The following is a 19095-nucleotide window of genomic DNA, read 5'->3' on the forward strand; positions in this document are numbered from 1 at the left end:
CAGTATGCGGACCCGCAAGCTTCTTGTAGCCCAAATACTGGAGTCCACATGGGCACTCAAGTAGGTATACCACAAAAGTCATTTTACAATTGATGAATTGTTTTGTAGAAAAAATTTCATTAGTGATATTAGAGCTAAAACTTACTTTGTCCTTTGACGCATGTTGGCAAGCTTTGCAATTAAAACAATTAAAAAATCCTACCGGTTTAGGTAACCAGTTGTTTGTTTGAGTTTTAATCTCTTTCTTATAAACGCTAGGGACCAGTTGATTTTTAATATTTTCTGCTTTTTTAAAAATTACTCGTGGAGCCTCCGGTAGATAGTTTTTCAATAATGTGTCCTTACGTAGAATGTGTCAATGTTTCTTTAAAATGTTACTTATTTTATGGGCTTCGCGATTATATCTTGTGACGAAGGGCACTACCCAATTTGTGCTACCCTCCTTAGGTTTAGACATTAAGAGTTCCTCTTTACTTAACTGTAACACCACGGTTTAGCGCCAGTCCATTGGGTAGATTTAGTAGCCAGGGGGTACCCCGCTACATAAGTTTGCTTGAAATCCCTTTTCTTTTGCACGGCTATGTTATTGGCATATTTATGTAGCCGGGTTCCCTCTTTTTATCTCCAATGCGGGGGGGGAGGGCTGCCTGGATGATCGGAGGCCGCCGGAGCTTCGCGCAGATCGGGAGTGTGGCAGCGATTGCAGAGGTGGGGTGCATGTGCAGTGGCAAGCGGCGCGGTGGCCATCTTGGATGGCCTGAAAAAGGCATTGGGAACTATGAGTCCCATAATGCCTTGCAGAAATAGTGCAGCGGCCATCTTGAACAGGCATAGCCTGCAGAGGGACTACATGTCCCAGAGTCCTCATGAGGAGGGATTAACACATGGGACTGTACCAGCGAATGGGTGTGAGGCAGGGGAAAGAAACAGGATATTCCCTGGGACAGGAGCCAGTGTGCTCAGAAGGAGGGCGGCAAGAGGTTAGGTAGTGTCCAGGACACAGTGCCTCCTGGACTAGGCCTAGAATTGCCACTTAGGCCCCAACTAGGCCCTGAGTCACTCCAGCTGAGTATTGCATGGAAGGCCCCAGATAGGGATGCTTCCCTATTAGTGCATAGAGGTACTGCACCGGCGACCGGATGGCCACGCGGTGTACTGTGGTCTGGGACCAGGCCACCGGCCCACATAGACATTAGGTGAGACACTCCGGCTGAAGCTCACCTCACAAGGCGGATCAGGACTCATAAGGAGAGAGGGGATTGGTGTTGGAGGCCCCGCGATGTGGGATCTGATGACCTCTAGTCAAACTATAGTCTAACTATATATTCTCACTTTGGGTGGGATTGTTCTACGGACACTGTGTGTTTAGGTGCCAAGGGCACCCTCAGTACTTTGGGGGAACCACACCGGGGTGTTGGGTATTGTGTTGGATAGTTGGGTATTGCATTGGGATATTGTATTGTGGGTGTGTTTATTGTTATAGTGTGTTATAGTAAAGTAGTTATATATATCCAGTTGTATAGTGTTATTGAGTCCTATGTGGGACCTTCCCGCTCTGCTGGGATTCCTCATAGGTGGATGCGCTGCACTGAACGTAAAGAGAGAGGTCACCCCAGGCTCCCAGAAGCGGAGGATTAGGTCTCCTGCGCACCAACAGGTACCGCAGCACGTGTAGTTCCCATAGTCCTAGGGAAAGGGGGCTACATTTATAAAACATAATTATGCAGGAAGGTGCATTAAAATACCTGTCCATCTACATGGTATAATGAGATGGGGTAGATGGAGTTTCCCAAAGATGATCAAATGTCATAATCAATATGCAATAAAAAGTACAAAACTAGGGCACTGAGCCTTTTAAAATACATAACTGTATGGATTTTAACATAGTAAAGAACAAGTGATAGTGTTTGTGAAGGGGTAACAGAGGTGACCAACTTTTTCACAACTGGGATGAGTGCCATACACAAAGACTTGGCAAGAGCCTGTACAATAGGCTAATCAGAGCTATATTTCATTCCATTTAAAAACAGCTTTGTGGAATTCTGCCTTTTCCTTCCTCCCCACCCTTGAACTTGAAAAGCTGAATTTAATAGTAAGGACCGTTATGATTTTTTTTTCCTTTCAAGTTTTCATTTTTCTGGCGTGATACAAAAATAAACATTTGGGGAAGAAAGTAGGCCTTGCACGCAGCTCTTTCAATTATACTTGAATGCAGTGGGTGTTTAAGCCTACGCAGCGCAATTAAGCATTCAGTGCTAATAGAAAATAAAAATAAAAAATGTCGCACAGGATTATATATAATACTTGTTTTCTTAGTTTTGGAAAAGACATGTCTAATGGGCAATTTCTGACAATTTGGTTGAATAAAATACAGGAATATAATTAATCTTGTATGCAAATGTTTTTATTTTAAAATAATAATGTACTGTAACCTTAACAAAAAATGAAAGCAGCAATGCATATTAATAAACAGGAATCTATTAACAGAACAATATATAGCAACTCTATACAAGTATTATATGTATGTGTAACCCCCCATTAAGGAGTTTACATCAGTTGACTATGTAATTGGCTTTGCTCAGTTTCTCAGACCTTGTCAGGGTGCTGGATCCGCGCAGGTTGGGGGTAGATATGCTGATGGAATAATGAAGGGCGCCAGAAATTTTTATAGTACAAATGAGCTTTATTGACAGCCGTCCATAATGCTCCTCACACATTGGCATCATCCATATTATACATACTTCTGGAATCTTCACAGTGTTTGTACTATTTATATCTTTCCAAAGTAGCACCCACTCATAATGATTTAAGGAGGTACTTAAGCTTGTTGTTGTTACTACCATCTTATCTGGCCATCTTCTGTGTGGTGTCCGTAACCCTCTGTATCAATTGGGCTCCATCTTAGGTTACCTCCCATCATGAGCTGTGGGATCACTATCCTGGTACAAGGTACTGAGTGCCTCTCTTACGCACTGTTCGGAGATAATCGGAGAACCCCTGCTAAGAGGCCTCCTGTTATGTCCCAAGGCAACTACTGGGATAACCCCTCTAGGATATACAGTAGACTTCCTTTTTGATAGCCTGTAGACTTCTGTAGTATCATGCTATGGACGCTAAGTGGATGGGACACTTTCCCTGACTATAAAATAACGGACTACTGCACATTAAGTATACACATATACACATGGGAACTTATTTATATTATTAACAGTGAGGCTCCCAACTGTCACTCCCAGGAAACTACACTGGCGACACACTTTATTCGAGCTTGGCTAGTCCCACGAATTCGGGTATACCCGGGTGTATTGAGGTTTGTGACTGTTTTCTGCCCGAGTACATTGAGTTATTTTCCAAGCAGGGATTGAAGCATTTTATTCCCGCTGGCTGCAATACTGCACAGTATATATATATTTAAACTGCATTACAATTCATGAATTTATGCCATCTGGTAGACACGCGAAGCATTGCAGCCTATTAAATCCTAATCATTATCATTTAACAGATCAGCCGCCCATCAGCCAGGCATGAACCCAGGCTGGGAAGGCAAATGCAACGGGGCTTGTCAGAGGTTAGTAGTGGCTTATTCCAGGTATCTGCCAGGTACATACCGGGTATTTGCTCGAATAAAGTGTGTCGGTGCAGTAAGTTCTAGAAACTTCGAACTAACTATATATACCCCCATAGTGAAGTCACTAGTCACCATGCATTCAGGGGGAGTGACTTTTTTCTTGCTACTGTAAGTCACTCCATAACATATGATGGGAGAGGGATGTTACCCTGCGTGAGCCCACACAATTAACCCCCTTAAGGCCATTAACCCCTTACCTGACAAAGTAGTCCCTACATATGATTTCTAGAACAATGGGCTAGAACCTCAGAAGGTAGCAAATGTTTTAATGTTCCGTTAATGTCAATTTAACGTAGCCATATCCTTAACACATCCCCAAAAGGTGCTTAGCGCAACAATGTCTCAGCATTTTCCTTAACAATGATGGATCAATACATTTTAATGGACGATAGTCGTACTCATATGGTAATGTGAAGTTTACTTAACAACGGAGATCCTCAAACCTCTGTTAATTTTAGCAGATGATAATAATGATAAAATATTTAGCACCTTCCTAAACCTGCCGTTACTCACATCCAGACCCTGATTGGAATAGCGTAAACGCAATGTAATGAGCATAGGACTTAATCCTCTCATTACAAAAAGTTACGTGTCATACAAATATATATATATATATATATATATATATATATATATATATATATATATATATGTATTACAGACCATATAAATGTCTGAAATACATCATAAACTATATTATGGTTTTAATGATTAAAGTGATGTTTGTGTGAATGTTATATAATGAAATAATGGCTGTATAAAGTATGGGTGTATAATAATGTATATCCATACATACCTCAACAATATTGATTAAGATTTTATTTTTAATAATGTACAATTAAAATAAATGAAGGATGTCCTTCCATCATTTATTTTAATTGTACATTATTAAAAATGATATATTCATTTATATTGTTGAGGTATGTATGGATACAGTATTCATTGTTGCACACCCATACTTTATACAGTCATTATTACATTATATACCATATAATTAATGGAAAAAGTTAATAAGTGTAAAAATTATAATTTTCTCAATATTATAACAAGATTATCATTAGCTTTTGGTAACTCACATAACGGAGATTTTTAATAGCGCTGCTTTAATAACGCGCCTTAACATTTGACCAATGTGCATGTGAAGTGTATTGGAGAACGTATCTTTGAGGCAAAAAATCCCCGTTAATTGCACTGCTACTTTGAAGAACGAACATTCTTTTTGCATCTCATTAGCTTTGAGGATCCCCGTTAATAAGAAGAAAAATAACGTCCGTTCCCTATTTCGGGAATGCAACGTTATTAGGTCAACATTTCCAGAGCTCGGAGCATCTACCCCTAAATGTGTTTAATTCAAAGACAATTTTTGCTGTACTGAAAATATGCTTCTCCCTTCATTTCAGCTCATTCAAAAATTGACTGAAGTAGCAGAAGAATGCCAGAGCAGCCAGCTGAAAAAACTCAAAGAAACATGTGAAAAGTAATGCACTGATTCCTTCTAAATGCAAATGCCATGGTGTAGCTACGATTCTTTTTCACCTTTGCCCATGTGGTTTTTATTTTTAAGGGAAAAGAAAGAGCTGAAGAAGAAAATGGATAAAAAAAGACAAGAGAAGATTACAGAAACTAAATCAAAGGATAAAAATCAAATGGAAGAGTAAGTATTGTGGTATATGTGAAAATCCCCTGCAATAGAAGTTCTCAAATGGAAATCCCGAACACAAAGCTTTCGTGCTTCATATCTGTGAGCCAGTTTTTCAATTCAAGTTCCCAGGTGGCTTTCAGCATGATGTAGTAAATATAGCCCCTCACAGCCCATTAAAGTAAATGGGCTTTAAGATGTCCTCCGGCCTGGAATGTTTCTCGTGTAGTAACACCTTAGTAAGTACAGTATGAGCCATCATGGCCCATTCACTTGAACAATCTGCACCATATGTCAGAAGCTGTTTCTTACATGTGACTCATCTGTGTGAACACAAAACACACTTTTCTTTGCAGCGTTTCATACACCCCATCAGTTCTTATCTGCAGCATACTTAAGTGTAAAATTGCTTATTTAGACATATTTTGTAGTTTCTGTAGAATGCTGGTACAGTATGTGAAAATGAAGATTAAGTTTGGCAGATCTTTAAAAAAAATGGATATGTCTGAGAGCACTGTAAGTTAAAAACATACAGTACACGATCAAACTACTGTACAGCAACCCTGGGTAGGTTAGACCTGTTTTATAGCGTCCCTGCTGGGACCAATCAAAACAGTCCCAGCATACAGTGTTAATGCTGTGGCACATGTCAATGATTTAATGTTTTGTAGGTTTAATAAATGTTGTTACTCATACAAGATATAGTATACACCAGCTCAGAAGTAGCACTTTATTGACACATTAATTATAAGGAAAATGATTAACGTGTATTCCTTACCTACCTCACCTTTTCCTTCCTTCTCACTCTCTCTCTTTACATTCTACCCTTATTTCCCCTAAACCCTGTTAGTTTTGCAAGATACATTGGTTAAGTTCTGGTTTTATATATACAAAAATGTGTACTTGCCCCGTTACTCCAATACGATTCGTAAAAGTTTTCAATAGTGCGTGGCGTCTCCGTGACAGTATTCCCCAAACTGTCACAGTGTCAATAATAAGCAAGCAATGAGAGGTAGTCACACTCATAGTGTTCAAAGGATCTTCAGACCATTTAATAATAGTATTCAAAAGAGACAAAAGGTGCCACTATTTGTTCTTTTGAATACTATTAAAATTGTCTGTGGATCCTTTGAACACTACGAGTGTGACTTCCTCTTTGCTTATTAAAGTTCTAGTTTTATCTCCAAACACATGCAGTCTGGGTTTCTACTCCTACTTTTCTGAAGTCGTAACATACAGGCAGGGTATTGGTATCACATCATCAACGCATCAGTGCAAAGTAAGGAGATAAATGAGGCACCGTGATGCAGAGTTTGATACATTTCATTTTAATATATGCATGTTAAGGAGATTAACACTCCAGAAATTACAAGCTGACCGAAATGTAGCAAAAATTGGATGAAAGTACTTGGGTACATTGACACAAAGAGACACACTTCTTCAATGTAGAGATGTGTGAAACTTTCGCTGACATTTGTGAAGCGGACGTAATTCTCAGAAAGTTTGCCAAGCATTCAAAGTCAGTGGGAAAGGTCACGTGGCTCTTTATATACTGTACTCTAATTTACTGCCATTTTCATTCAATTCTGGAGACAACAAAAAATAACATTTTGGAAATGTCATAGTAATTTGGTGAAAAATGTTGCACGTAAGTGCTATCGCAAATTTTCCAGCAATGGGAAGTTCCCCTCAAAAAAACACGAAAACTTTTTAAGGGAATTTTGTCAAATAAAATCACTAAGCACATATAAAGACCTTTGTACATCTCTACTAAAATGAATAAAAAAATCAATTATCTGCCATGTTACTTGTCACTGATAGTTTATGGAATAACATACAGTACATAGTGCACATTCTAAATTAATAAAATAATTGAAGTTCATATTTCCCTATCTAGGAGCTTGATACATTCCCAGAGTCTAACATTGCTGTATCTGATTACTCAGTTTATCAGTTAATTAAAACAGTGAAAACTGATTTAAGGCCATTTGAGCCACTAGTTTTAAAAGTCTAATTTACTTCACTGATGAACACAACTAACCAGCAAAAATAATTAAGCTGAACTTGGGGACCTAGTAATGTTCAATTTATCTCCACCTGTCACACTTTATGTAAGCCTAATTTTTTTTTTACTTTGAAGTAAACTTTTAATTTCATTACGTGTTCTTTACCTATTGTTAATTTTATTTCAATTATATTACAGTGCAGCTGTCTTGGTAAATACCTATTCTGAGTGGGCTGCAGTCTAATCATTTACGTGTGCTAGTTTAGAGATGAGTTTTGCATAGCTGTAGTTGTGGGCAGCAGGTTAATATCTGTATTCCGTTTTCATGCTTTTCTGTGTCTCTGTTTCCAAAAAAATATTATTATTTGCTGATTTGCATGCCTTTTGAATCCACAAAGTGGAACCACCTGAAGGTCTGCTACAGGGTCAGGGGATATACCACGTTTGTGAACACAGCACTATTGCATACATTTGATAGTGTATTAAATACAGGTTTTCAGGTAAAGGTTATTGCTCTCACTGCACGCTGTGGTAGTATATTCTGTGCTTACCTGTGTCCTCACTGCCATTGAATCCTAGGGAAACTGTCATATTCTGCGTTGTAAGGCAATATGTTATGTGGGAGCAATTAAGCCTGTTACATTTCCAGGTTTAGAAATGGCCATATGTCAATTAAATAGATATAAACATGCTTATAATTTAAACTCTGGAAAAGCTGCTTCTACAAGAAACAGTTGTTTCAACTGTTTATAGAAAATAAAGTAATGTTTTGATGAACAATTATGAAAAATCTACCACTAGTTTGTGCTTAGTCTGTTGCCTGGCATACATTAAACCTCTAGTCAAGAGCCCTATTCAGTATGTTTTGCTAGTTGGTAGTACAGTACATGTAATAAACTAATGTGCATGAATTAATTTGTTAGATATATGAAAGTGTGCTGACAGTACTGAAGCTTGTTATTGCAGACTGGGCACGTTAGCATTAGTTTTATGGTTCTAAAACATTTTTATGCTTTCATTTTAGATGTGTTGTTTGTTTTAAAAATGTTACGTGTTTTGATTTTGGACCTCTCAAGAAAAAAGTTAAAATTGGGGACTAAAACATCGATTATGGCTCAATAAATATGTAACTTTTTCACTTATTCTGAGAGTGCTGAACATTAGATATATATGCAACACCCCTTCCCTCCTAAGGGATATATGCATGTTATGGGTGTTATGGTGATACCTGTTAGGCTTACAGGGGGCCTAGGCTCCACGCTTGGAGAGCCTAGGGTGGCTGTTGCAGCGCCTCCACCCATGAGGATCCCTGCATTGGTGGGATAGCCCCTCACGGGAAACGGTATACCTATTTGGTATACCTCCAATAACCACAATCACAAGAAGTATGTACAACCGATATACTTTGGTTCCATAGTCTCCTGATAACACAACATACACAATATAGATTATGACAATAGTAATGAGGGTGCCCTGGGCAACTACAGTAGAACCCGATGTCCACAGATCAGTCTCACCCAAATGTGTGAGGGCAGTGCTACCCTCCTGTGAAGTGTTGGTGCATGTGGTAGTACTATATATATATATATATATATATATATATATATATATATATATATATATATATATATATACACAAACACAAAAGAGAAAAAAGATATGGCGCCACCCAAACCCACTAAACGTGTAAAAGGCAAACAATGATGAAAACTATGTTGTATAGGACTGATACACAAAAATATATATAATATATAAAACAACAATATAATAAAAAGGTGTAAAAAATATGTGCAATAAAATAATAAACAAATTGAAAAAATAATGTCCAGATTAAATACAAATCAAAATGTAGCTCCACATGCAATCCAACAGAGTCTTTGCAGCCTGAATGTAAGGGAACACCACTTCCTTGAAGATATCTAAAAAGACAGACAAATAAACAGGCGCACTCATAGCGTAATAAAGTTTAACAAAATTTATATGGAGTAGATGGTTTAAAAAAACACACTCACAAACATAACGGAATATTGCCGTTATGTTTGTGAGTGTGTTTTTTTAATCCATCTACTCCATATAAATTTTGTTAAACTTTATTACGCTATGAGTGCGCCTGTTTTTTGTCTGTCTTTTTATATATATATATATATATATATATATATATATATATATATATATATATAGAACAAAAAGAAGACAGCGTGGCTCCCATAGCATAATACTGTATTTTAATAATAAACATGTACGTGCAGATAGATCATGGACACTTACATTTAGCAAGATAAAAATAAGACAGTGTTATCAAGTCTTTACAATCACCCGATGGAGCCTTCGTAGATGGATGTCGTCGGCGAGATCTATCACACTCCTGCCGTGGAAACCAGGAAGATGTGCGCGCACCCAGTCTCCCCCTGGCAGTGAGATCCCGCGAGAGTATATAACCACCGGCACCACAGGATGCTGACAGGGCAGTCGTGCTCCCTGCACCGATGCTACATGCAAAATATAATCGGACTCGCTCCAAACCGGGCAGATCAATATAAAGTCCAGAAATAGATGGAGATAATAATAATGTCCAATGCTAGCTCCTTCCCTACGCGTTTCGTCGCGATATGCGACTTCCTCAGGGGCTAGCCTTATGTAAGTGTCCGTGATCTATCTGCACGTACATGTTTATTATTAAAATACAGTATTATGCTATGGGAGCCGCGCTGTCTTCTTTTTGTTCTATAGATCCAACCGGCAGCGACACCCAGCAGTTGACTACGGACACTTTCACAATTCATCATATTTTATCATTTTTTATTCTTTTTTTGGGGCTTGATTCCCTTTTCCATCCCTATTCCCTCTCCCCCTCCTCGTTTTCCTTCCCTTTCCTTTCCCTCCCCATATTCCCTTCCCCTGTTCATGGTACTTGTATATTGTTGTTTTGTCTTTTATAGTAGGTTCTTTATTTAGGAATTAGGGTATCCCTCTGGTAAATTAACATTGTTCATTTGTTGTTGTCTGGTATTCCAGCTAGCGCAGCAGTTTTTTTCTCTTTATATATATATATATATATATATATATATATATATTGTAGCATGGTCAGTAAGACGCTTAGACAGTGGGTTAAGCTTAACTTCAGTGGTTTATTATTCACAAACCAACTAAACATTAGGTACACTGTCCCTTTAAGTAAACCAAACCATACAAATAAAACCTTCTCCACTTTGGGCGACTGACTACACATCAGTTTCTGTCACACTGCCGGGCTAAGCACCGTTTCAAGCTTCAACAAGTCCTTATGCATAGAAATATAAATTAAGTCCTTACCTGTGGTTGGGGACTCGGTCCCATGCGAGTCCAGGAAATCCCTCTGGACACTGCAACGCAGCTTTAATCCATGCAGGGTTGAAATGCCGGTTCCTTGGAGACAAGGTTGTGTCCTGCAGCTTGTTGTCCCTCGTGGCAATCCTCTGCCTGGGTTTGAGTCCCACGTAGTCCAAGCAGACCCTATGTCCTGCAGGGCTGGGGAACCAGAACAACAAGGGTCCCGCCTGGTTTGGCAAAGTCTCTCTTTCCTTTCCTGGGGGAAATCAATCTCTCTTGTGGCAGCTTCTTTCCTGTTTTTTTAAACCCCTGTCCATTCATCTCAGTATAAATAGCTCCACTTGCATCTAGCCTCTCCAGGGGAGGTTAACTGCCTGCATGCTGGAACATACACTCTGCAAGCTCTTTCCAACCTGTGCAGACAGTGACTCTATAATCATCTTCAGGCCTTGTTGATCAACTGGGGGTTGAAAGCCTCCCCAATGATCCAGGTACTGTGCTTACAAGGATCTCTTCTCCCTGTTGCTCCAACAAATTTTCTGATTTCATCCTTCTATCTTACTTTTGGCTGTTGTCCTGGTCTTTTAATTCCCTTGGAGTCCAGTCGAGTACCATCTCTGTCTGGCCTATTGCCATTTTAATTCCTTCCCCCTTTTGATGATGACACAGACTTTTATTTGGTTTCAAACCCATTTATTATTTTTCCCGTCCCTTCGGGTAATAACAAGCATACTGTACATCTCTCCATACTTCTTTGTGTTTGAAGCTTCTAAATTAGTGTCCACGTTTAACATCCACATGTGAGCACAGGCAGAATACGTCGAAATTTTTCCTCAAGGTTCAGTGGAAGTATCCATGGAAAGGTTGTCTTGTTTCTTCAAAATGTCTTGTTTCTTCAAAATCCATCCCATCTTTGCAGAGTTGACACATTTTTTTCAACATCACCTTGGTATTGATGAGATGCATATGGAGGCCCACTTACTTACTTGCTTCAGCGAGTGCTCTGATTTGTTGCTGGAGGTCTTCTAGATTTATGGCAAAAATAACAATATCATCTGCTAATTGTAATTGACAAGTATTCACTGTTAACTTTTGTTAATTTTTCTTCCCAATGCAATGTGTTAGACAATTCTTCAAATGTTGCTGTGAAAAGCTTTTGTGACAACATGGTATTTCCCTGTCACACTCCCTTGCTGATATGTTTTTCTTGCCATTATCTTCAAGTGATCCAATGGTTGATGTGGAATTCTTGTAAGTGTTCCTTAAAATATTAATGTACATTTCTACAACAGTTTGCTTTTTTTAATACATTTAGAACCGCTAGGTGTAGACAGAATCAAATGCCTTTTTGTAATCTACAATCCTAGGTAGGGGTGTACTGGGTATCCGGAATTACCCAGTACCCGGCATTACCCTGCACATTTCCAGCTACCCGGACATTACCCGGACCCGGCAACTGAGAAGTGGGCCCGGCGTCGGGTAATGTCAGGGTAGCTGAAAATAATCTTATTACTTACCTTTCTTACCTTTCAGCCAGCGACGGACGACATCTTGGAACAGCAGCAGCGGTCCTGTGGGGGTGGCAGCATCAGAAGTGTCTTCAGCCGGTATGGGACAGCAGGAATCCATTCCACAGCACCGCAGGAGCAGAGGCACACTGTTGGGGCAGGCGGGAGCGGAGGTGCAATATTAGAGCGTGCTGGAGCGGAGGCGCACTGTTGGGTCGGGCGGGAGCGGAGGCGCACTGTTAGGGTGAGCGGGAGCGGAGGTGCACTATTGGGGTGGGCGGGAGCGGAGGCGCACTGTTGGGGTGGGCGGGAGCAGAGGCGCACTGTTGGGGCAGATGGGAGCGGAGGCGCACTGTTGGGGTGGAAAGGACCGGAGGCGCACTGTTGGGACGGGCGGAGTGGAGGCGCACTGTTGGGGCGGGAGCGTGCGGAGGTGCACTGTTGGGGAGGGAGCAGAGGCGCACTGTTGCGGTGGACGGGAGCAGAGGCGCACTGTTGGGGTGGAAAGGAGCGGAGGCGCACTGTTGGGACAGGCGGAGTGGAGGCGCACTGTTGGGGCGGGAGCATGCGGAGGTGCACTGTTGGGGCGGGAGGGAGCAGAGGCGCACTGTTGGGGCGGGCGGGAGCGGCGGTGCACTGTTTGGGCGGGAGGGAGCGGAGGCGCACTGTTGGGGTGGACGGGAGCAGATGCACACTGTTGGGGTGGGCGGGAACGGAGGCGCACTGTTGGGGCGGGCGGGAACGGAGGCGCACTGTTGGGGCGGGCGGGAACGGAGGCGCACTGTTGGGGCGGGCGGTAGTGGAGGCACACTGTTGGGTCGGGCGGGAGCGGAGGCGCACTGTTTTGCAGAGGCGCACTGTTGGGGCGGGCAGGAGTGGAGGCGTACTGTTGGAGCGGACAGGAGGGAGCGGGGGCGCACTGTTGGGGCGGGTGGGAGTGGAGGCGCACTGTTGGGGCGGGCAGGAGGGAGCAGAGGCGCACTGTTGGGGCGGGCAGGAGGGAGCGGAGGTGCACTGTTGGGGCGATAAGGAGCGGAGGCGCACAGTTGGGGTGGGCGGGAGCGGAGGTGCACTGTTGGGGCGGGCGGGCAGGAGCGGAGGCGCACTATTGGGATGGGAGCGGAGATGCACTGTTGGGGCAGGCAGGAGGGAGCGGAGGCGGACTGTTGGGGCGATAAGGAGCGGAGGCGCACTGTTGGGGCGGGCGGGAGCGGAGGTGCACTGTTGGGGCGGGCAGGAGCGGAGGCGCACTGTTGGGGCAGGCGGGCAGAAGTGGAGGTGCACTGTTGGGGCGTGCGGGAGCGGAGGCGCACTATTGGGGCGGGAGTGGAGACGCACTGTTGGGGTGGGCGGGCAGGAGCGGAGGCGCACTGTTGGGGCAGGCGGGCAGGAGCGGAGGCGCACTGTTGGGGCAGGCAGGAGTGGAGGCGCATTGTTGGGGCGACAGAGCGGAGGCGCACTGTTGGGGCGGGCAGAAGCGGAGGCGCACTGTTGGGGCGGGTGTCCAATAGGAACACTCTGTCTCCTGCTCCCGTCACGTGGTTCCCCGGCAGCTCACACTGCTTACCTACTGCGGTGCTGCGGAATGGATTCCTGCTGTCCCACGCCGGCTGAAGACACTTCCGATGCTGCCACCATCGCAGGACCTCTGCTGTTCCTAGATGTCGCCGCCACCCTGCAGGTACAGAAAGTGCCAAACCGGGTAACCAGGTACCCAGCCGGGTAGAACCACTGATTTTGGCCGGGTACCCGTTACCCAGTTTTTTTTTAATCGCTAACCAGTACAACACTAATCCTAGGCCATGTGACAAATTGTATTCATTACTTGGGGACATCACTTCTTGTATGACCTGATGTGGCCCATTGTGTTGTATCCACTGCAAAATCCTGCTTGTTCTCTAGGCTTTGCAAGTCCAGATTCTGTTGCATCTGATTAGTGAGTATCTTCATAAAAATCTTGTAAGTGATTGGACATAGACTGATTGGTCTGCAGTTCTTGAGGTCTTTGTCTCATTTCTTGTAGGATAACTACTGTATGGCATGTCTGCATTGTTCTGCGCTTTTCTTGGTTTTCATGCAGCATGTAAAGAGTTTTGCAAAGATTTTCTCTACTTTTCCCCAGCTTCTTTCAAGATTTCAGTTGTAATTCCATCTTCCCTGCGAGCCTTCCCATTCTTCATGGATTTTGTAGCCTTTGCCATGTATTTTGGAAGGATGCATGGTACTGTACATCATTGGTGGTTCTTCTAGCTCTTCTGCTGGATTATATTCTGTGCTACCTGGTTTCTCCTACACTGTAATGAAGAAGTCCTCAACTATCTTTTTGATAAGTGCTCTGTCTTGTATTGTTGATTGTCTTGTTTGCGTGTCATTATTTGCTTCTTCCTAATAATAAGTAGCTGCTTCATCTTTTTGAAGCTTTTGTCATCTTTGATAGTCTTCTTCACCCTATTACAGTTAAATGTTCTTACATATTCAGATTTATGTTTGTGGATCATCTTACACAGTTCTACATATTCAACTCTTATTCTTGCATCTTGGGATTGCTTCACTTCTTGTTGTCTTCTCAGTAGAGTTCTGGCACATCAGATATTTTGTTATCCTGTTTTTTTGCTTGTGATTCCTCCAGTTCTTTCGACGTTTTCAATTACAATCTTCACAATTGTTTGTTACAGTGTCCCCATGTACAGTACATACAGTATTTTGAGCACGCTGAAGTGATTTTTCAAGTCTAGTTTAAATTCTCTGCTGTTATTCTTCAGGTTCTTGATGTTGATTGGTTTTGTCTTTTTGAGTTTTCTTATTTCCATCTTCGCATTCAGGGAAGAAAGGGACATGGGTGTGAAGAAAGTGACATGGAGGGGTAAGAGAGAGTAACATGAAAGGGGAGAAGAGTGACATGGCGGGGAGTGGCATGAACCGAGGAAGAGAGTTACATAAATTTGGGGCCGAGAGTTACATGTAGGGGGAGAAGGGAGGGACATGGAGTGGGAGAAGAGTGCCATAGAGTAACAGGATCTATGGAACCCTCAGAGATCACATGGAACCCACAAAAGACAAGAGACCAGAATAAGTTTAAACTGATGGTGTTTAATGTTCACACTAAACTAATAAAACTGGGAAAACAAAATGGAATTGGCAAAATGTGCAGAGCTACACAAAAAAGTTATGGTACTGTAGCTACAGAAAGTCAGAGATGTGTGGGGTGGGCACGAAGTGCAATGGGAGAACAAGGCAAAAATGTATCTGCAAGGTCTGCAGTGCTACATGTGAAAGCAATGGTAGCAAGGGACAAGAAAAAGAACAAAAGGGCAAGCAGTGCAATGTGAGTACAAGACAAAACAAAGAAGGTACCTGTAAGATCTTCAGATCTAGAAGCCAGGTAAATAGGGAAAGACAAAGCGCAAGGGGGCAGAAAATAATCAGATTGCAGCTCTGTGAACAAAAAGTAGACAAGCAAAGAACTAGCAGACGGGGAGAGAATGACATGGGGGAGGAGAAAGTAACATAGGAAGGATTGATAGTGACAAGATCTTCTCACATGAATGCCAGAAAAATAAAGAAGCTATTTTTCTAGTAACTAATCCGAAATGAAGATACCCTGGAGCAAAATAGCACTTTCCTTGCCTCTAGAAATGTCCCAGTCCGGAACATATTTGCCTCCAACATATTTATGAGAAGGTAATGAATATAGAAAATATCATGTGTCATAAGAATGTTCTCCCGCGGACCAATGACCATACTGCATGGTTCTCTCAAAAATGCAGGGAGAACGGAAAAGTATGAAACCAACTGTTTCTATTAAGACTGGGCTTCTTGTGAGTTACCAGTCCTTTTCAAACGAAGTTCAAAAGTAATCCGGGCACCACACATTTCTGCTACCTTCCAATATAAAACCACCACTGCTGTCTATCTCAGAACCCAGCTCACACCAAAAAAACATTCTTCGAATATTTATTGTAATTGGGAAATGGGAATGTTTTTTGTTTTTTTTAGGTTATTAAATTTAGTGTGTTAACTCTCTTACTCTTTACAGGGAGAAGACGGAAATGATTCGATCATATATCCAGGAGGTGGTTCAGTATATTAAAAGGGTATAGTAATATATTTTATTGCTTTTTTTACAGAACAAGTTGCTGCAATGCTTCATTTTCTGATCAATATTTCATTTCGGATGCATGTCAGATTCAGTTTTATTTTTTTGATTGCAGGTTTTATGATATAAGGTATTAGATATTAACTCCAATGAAATAGAGTGGAGAGATTAGAGGGACTATGAAAAAATGTCATAGAAAATGGTAAAGGATTGATGTGTAGTGATGGATAATAAAATAAACTGATATAATGTAAAAACAAATTTTCATGTTTAAAGATTCCCACGTCACACGGGCCAATAGGCAGCTGCAAGGAAGGACATTGCGTCTTCCTATTGGCCTGCAGTACCTTTAAACAGACATTGGCCCAGCCAAGACCGCTACCAACAGCCCCTTTGCAGGTATGTATGTCAGGAATCAGGGGGTCCCAGGAACTTAAATTAATGCAGTTCAGCTCTGAGGACCCCCTGCTTCCCACGTAGAGGAGAAATATAGGGTAAAGCTCCTTTAAATCTCTGAGTCCTCCAGTACTAGGGTCTCACTCCTCTGTGTTGCAGAACCTGGCTCCAGTGCTCAATGGCCCACCCACATCCCTCCCAGTCTCTGCTCCATTGCTTAACGGCCCACCCACATCCCTCCCAGTCTCTGCTCCATTGCTTTACGACCTGCACCACATCCCTCCCAGTCTCTGCTCCTCTGCTCAATGACCAGTTGCCCTGGCGAGAGCGGGCCAGTGTGTTGGTGACCCTGGATGTATGTTATTTTACAGGGACAGAGTGCACTGGATTGAATCTTACTTATCTTCAAACAATAAGCTTGCAGAGAGATAATAAAAAATCTCAAACTGTTCAAGATTCATTTAATGCTACTACTTTAAAATTCACCAAATATATGCTGCATCCTTTTTGTGTGTGAAATTGCATTTTATTATTGGACAATTTCATGAATAAATAGCATGTACTCAAATCAAAGTTATATTTCTGAGTATTTTTTTATTTTATTTTTAACAAACATTTTTATTGTTTTTTGTGGAGGGTTACAGACAACATTCCATAACGTTTACAGGAGGTGTGTTTATAACACATTGTACATACAGTAAGGCAGTCAATCTTTCAGGACCTATACAGGGAAGCTTGCATAAAACATACCGGGGCAGTAACTCCTCTTATTTTAAAAGTGAGGATAGTAAAGGACAGGTAGAGAAAGATAAAAGGGGGAAGAGACGGGGGAGGAGTGGGGGGAAGGCGCAGCAATCTGGTGATTCGGGTGTTTTAATCTTAATTGTAGGGCCATAAGTCCCAGACCTTGTTGAACCGGTCCAGGCTCTGGTTCAGGAGGGCCGACAAGTATCCATCATTTTAACCTCATTTGTTCTACGGAGGACCATCTGTTTGGACGGGGTTTTTATTTTTTTCCAGTTGGCTGTTAGCGAGCAGCGAGCTGCGGTGAGCAGGTGTGAGATTAGTTTTCTCGTGGAAGCTGAGTATTCTGAGTATTTCTGAGTATTTTTAATTACCTTAAATGCCGTCCTAACATATATTTGCACATGCAAAGGACGTTTTTCCTTCCAGCTAAAGAGGGTTGCAAGATAACATTTACAGCAGTAGAATATATTCCCTAAATATAAATATTTTCCAATGCACAAATAAATTAAAACACTCAAAGGCTATGGTCATTATTCATTACAATGAGAAGTCACTTTCCTATTCTTCTTAATTTATCAAATGTTTTATCAGGAAGTAATACATTGAGAGTTACCTCTCGTTTTCAAGTATATCCTGAGTTATGATGGCAGATACATGGTTACAAATACATAGTTACATTAAGTGAGCAGGGTTATACGTTATATAAAGACATTGCATGCACAGTAAGAGATAATATATGTTATAGACGTATGTAACAGTTACAGACCAATTACATATGCTGGACTGGCTCCCTGGCTCTTCTCTAGCACAGGGAAGCAGCATATTAAATAAGGGCGTAACATGATTACAGTCATTTAATCACAATATTACAACGTCATTTTCTGGCTTTTAAACATTTTATCTTTAAAGCGGCAATGTAAGGTTGCAATTTTTTTTTTTAACTGTAAGATTAAAGCAGTGGGTTTCCGAAGCCGAATCCCATTAATTTCAGCTCCGGGGACCCCTTGCTTCTGGAGATACTTACCTCCATAATAGGTGCTGGTAGCCACTCCACTTGGCTAGCAGGGATCATATAATGCCGCTTTTCAAAACGCCCGCGCCCTGTGGGCCAATAGGAAGCCGTGACAGCATCTGGTGCAGCTTCCTATTGGCCCGCATGACGCAGGAGATTTAAAAAGCAGGGAGATAATGGCACCCCCAGAGGTAAGTATCCCTGGAACAGGGGGGTTTCCGGAGCTGAAATTAACGGGGTTCACCTCTGGAGTCCCCCTGCTTCAGCCTATGGCAAAAAAAATAGTTTAGATTGCTCCTTTAACCCTTGCACTGGTACTATATATTTCGTAGTATCTTTGGAGGTCTTTCCTCACATAGGGGTTGATACACAGATGTCCATTAAATCTGGGCTATTAACGTGGCGTTAACTAAATACAGCAGGTAACGTCTGTTAGTTTTCCTCAGTTTAACGGGTATCCACAAAGCTAAAAGATATCCAAAACCAATGTTTGTTAGTGATTACATTAGCATAGGCTTAACGCCATGTAAAGTTACCACTGCCTTGCGTCAGCTTCAAATTACATGGCTTAAGCCTGTCTTACCCAAAGGGGGCGTTGCTCCCATCCAGACCCTGAAGAGAAGACAGGAGAGGAAAAGAACCATGTAAATAACATTACGATAGTTAAATCATACATAACTGTGGTCTTACACTTATCCAGACCCTGTAAAAAAAACTATTTCAGGATCTGGATGTGAGTAACGCCACATTTAGCT

The 19095-nt window shown here is 41.9% G+C and overlaps 1 protein-coding gene across 2 annotated transcripts in view; it reads left to right on the forward strand.

Annotated features, from left to right (window-relative positions):
• The window catches only part of PLCB1 (phospholipase C beta 1), an 810170-nt gene that overhangs the window by 719438 nt on the left and 71637 nt on the right, over positions 1–19095 (forward strand). For both annotated transcript variants that reach the window (XM_075596018.1, XM_075596020.1), the window contains exons 28-30: positions 5029–5105; positions 5193–5282; positions 16126–16183. In XM_075596018.1, the coding sequence (XP_075452133.1) occupies positions 5029–5105; positions 5193–5282; positions 16126–16183 (225 nt within the window). The remainder of the gene's footprint in view (positions 1–5028; positions 5106–5192; positions 5283–16125; positions 16184–19095) is intronic.

The sequence above is a fragment of the Ascaphus truei genome, chromosome 4, assembly GCF_040206685.1.
Source record: "Ascaphus truei isolate aAscTru1 chromosome 4, aAscTru1.hap1, whole genome shotgun sequence".
Taxonomy (NCBI): domain Eukaryota; kingdom Metazoa; phylum Chordata; class Amphibia; order Anura; family Ascaphidae; genus Ascaphus; species Ascaphus truei.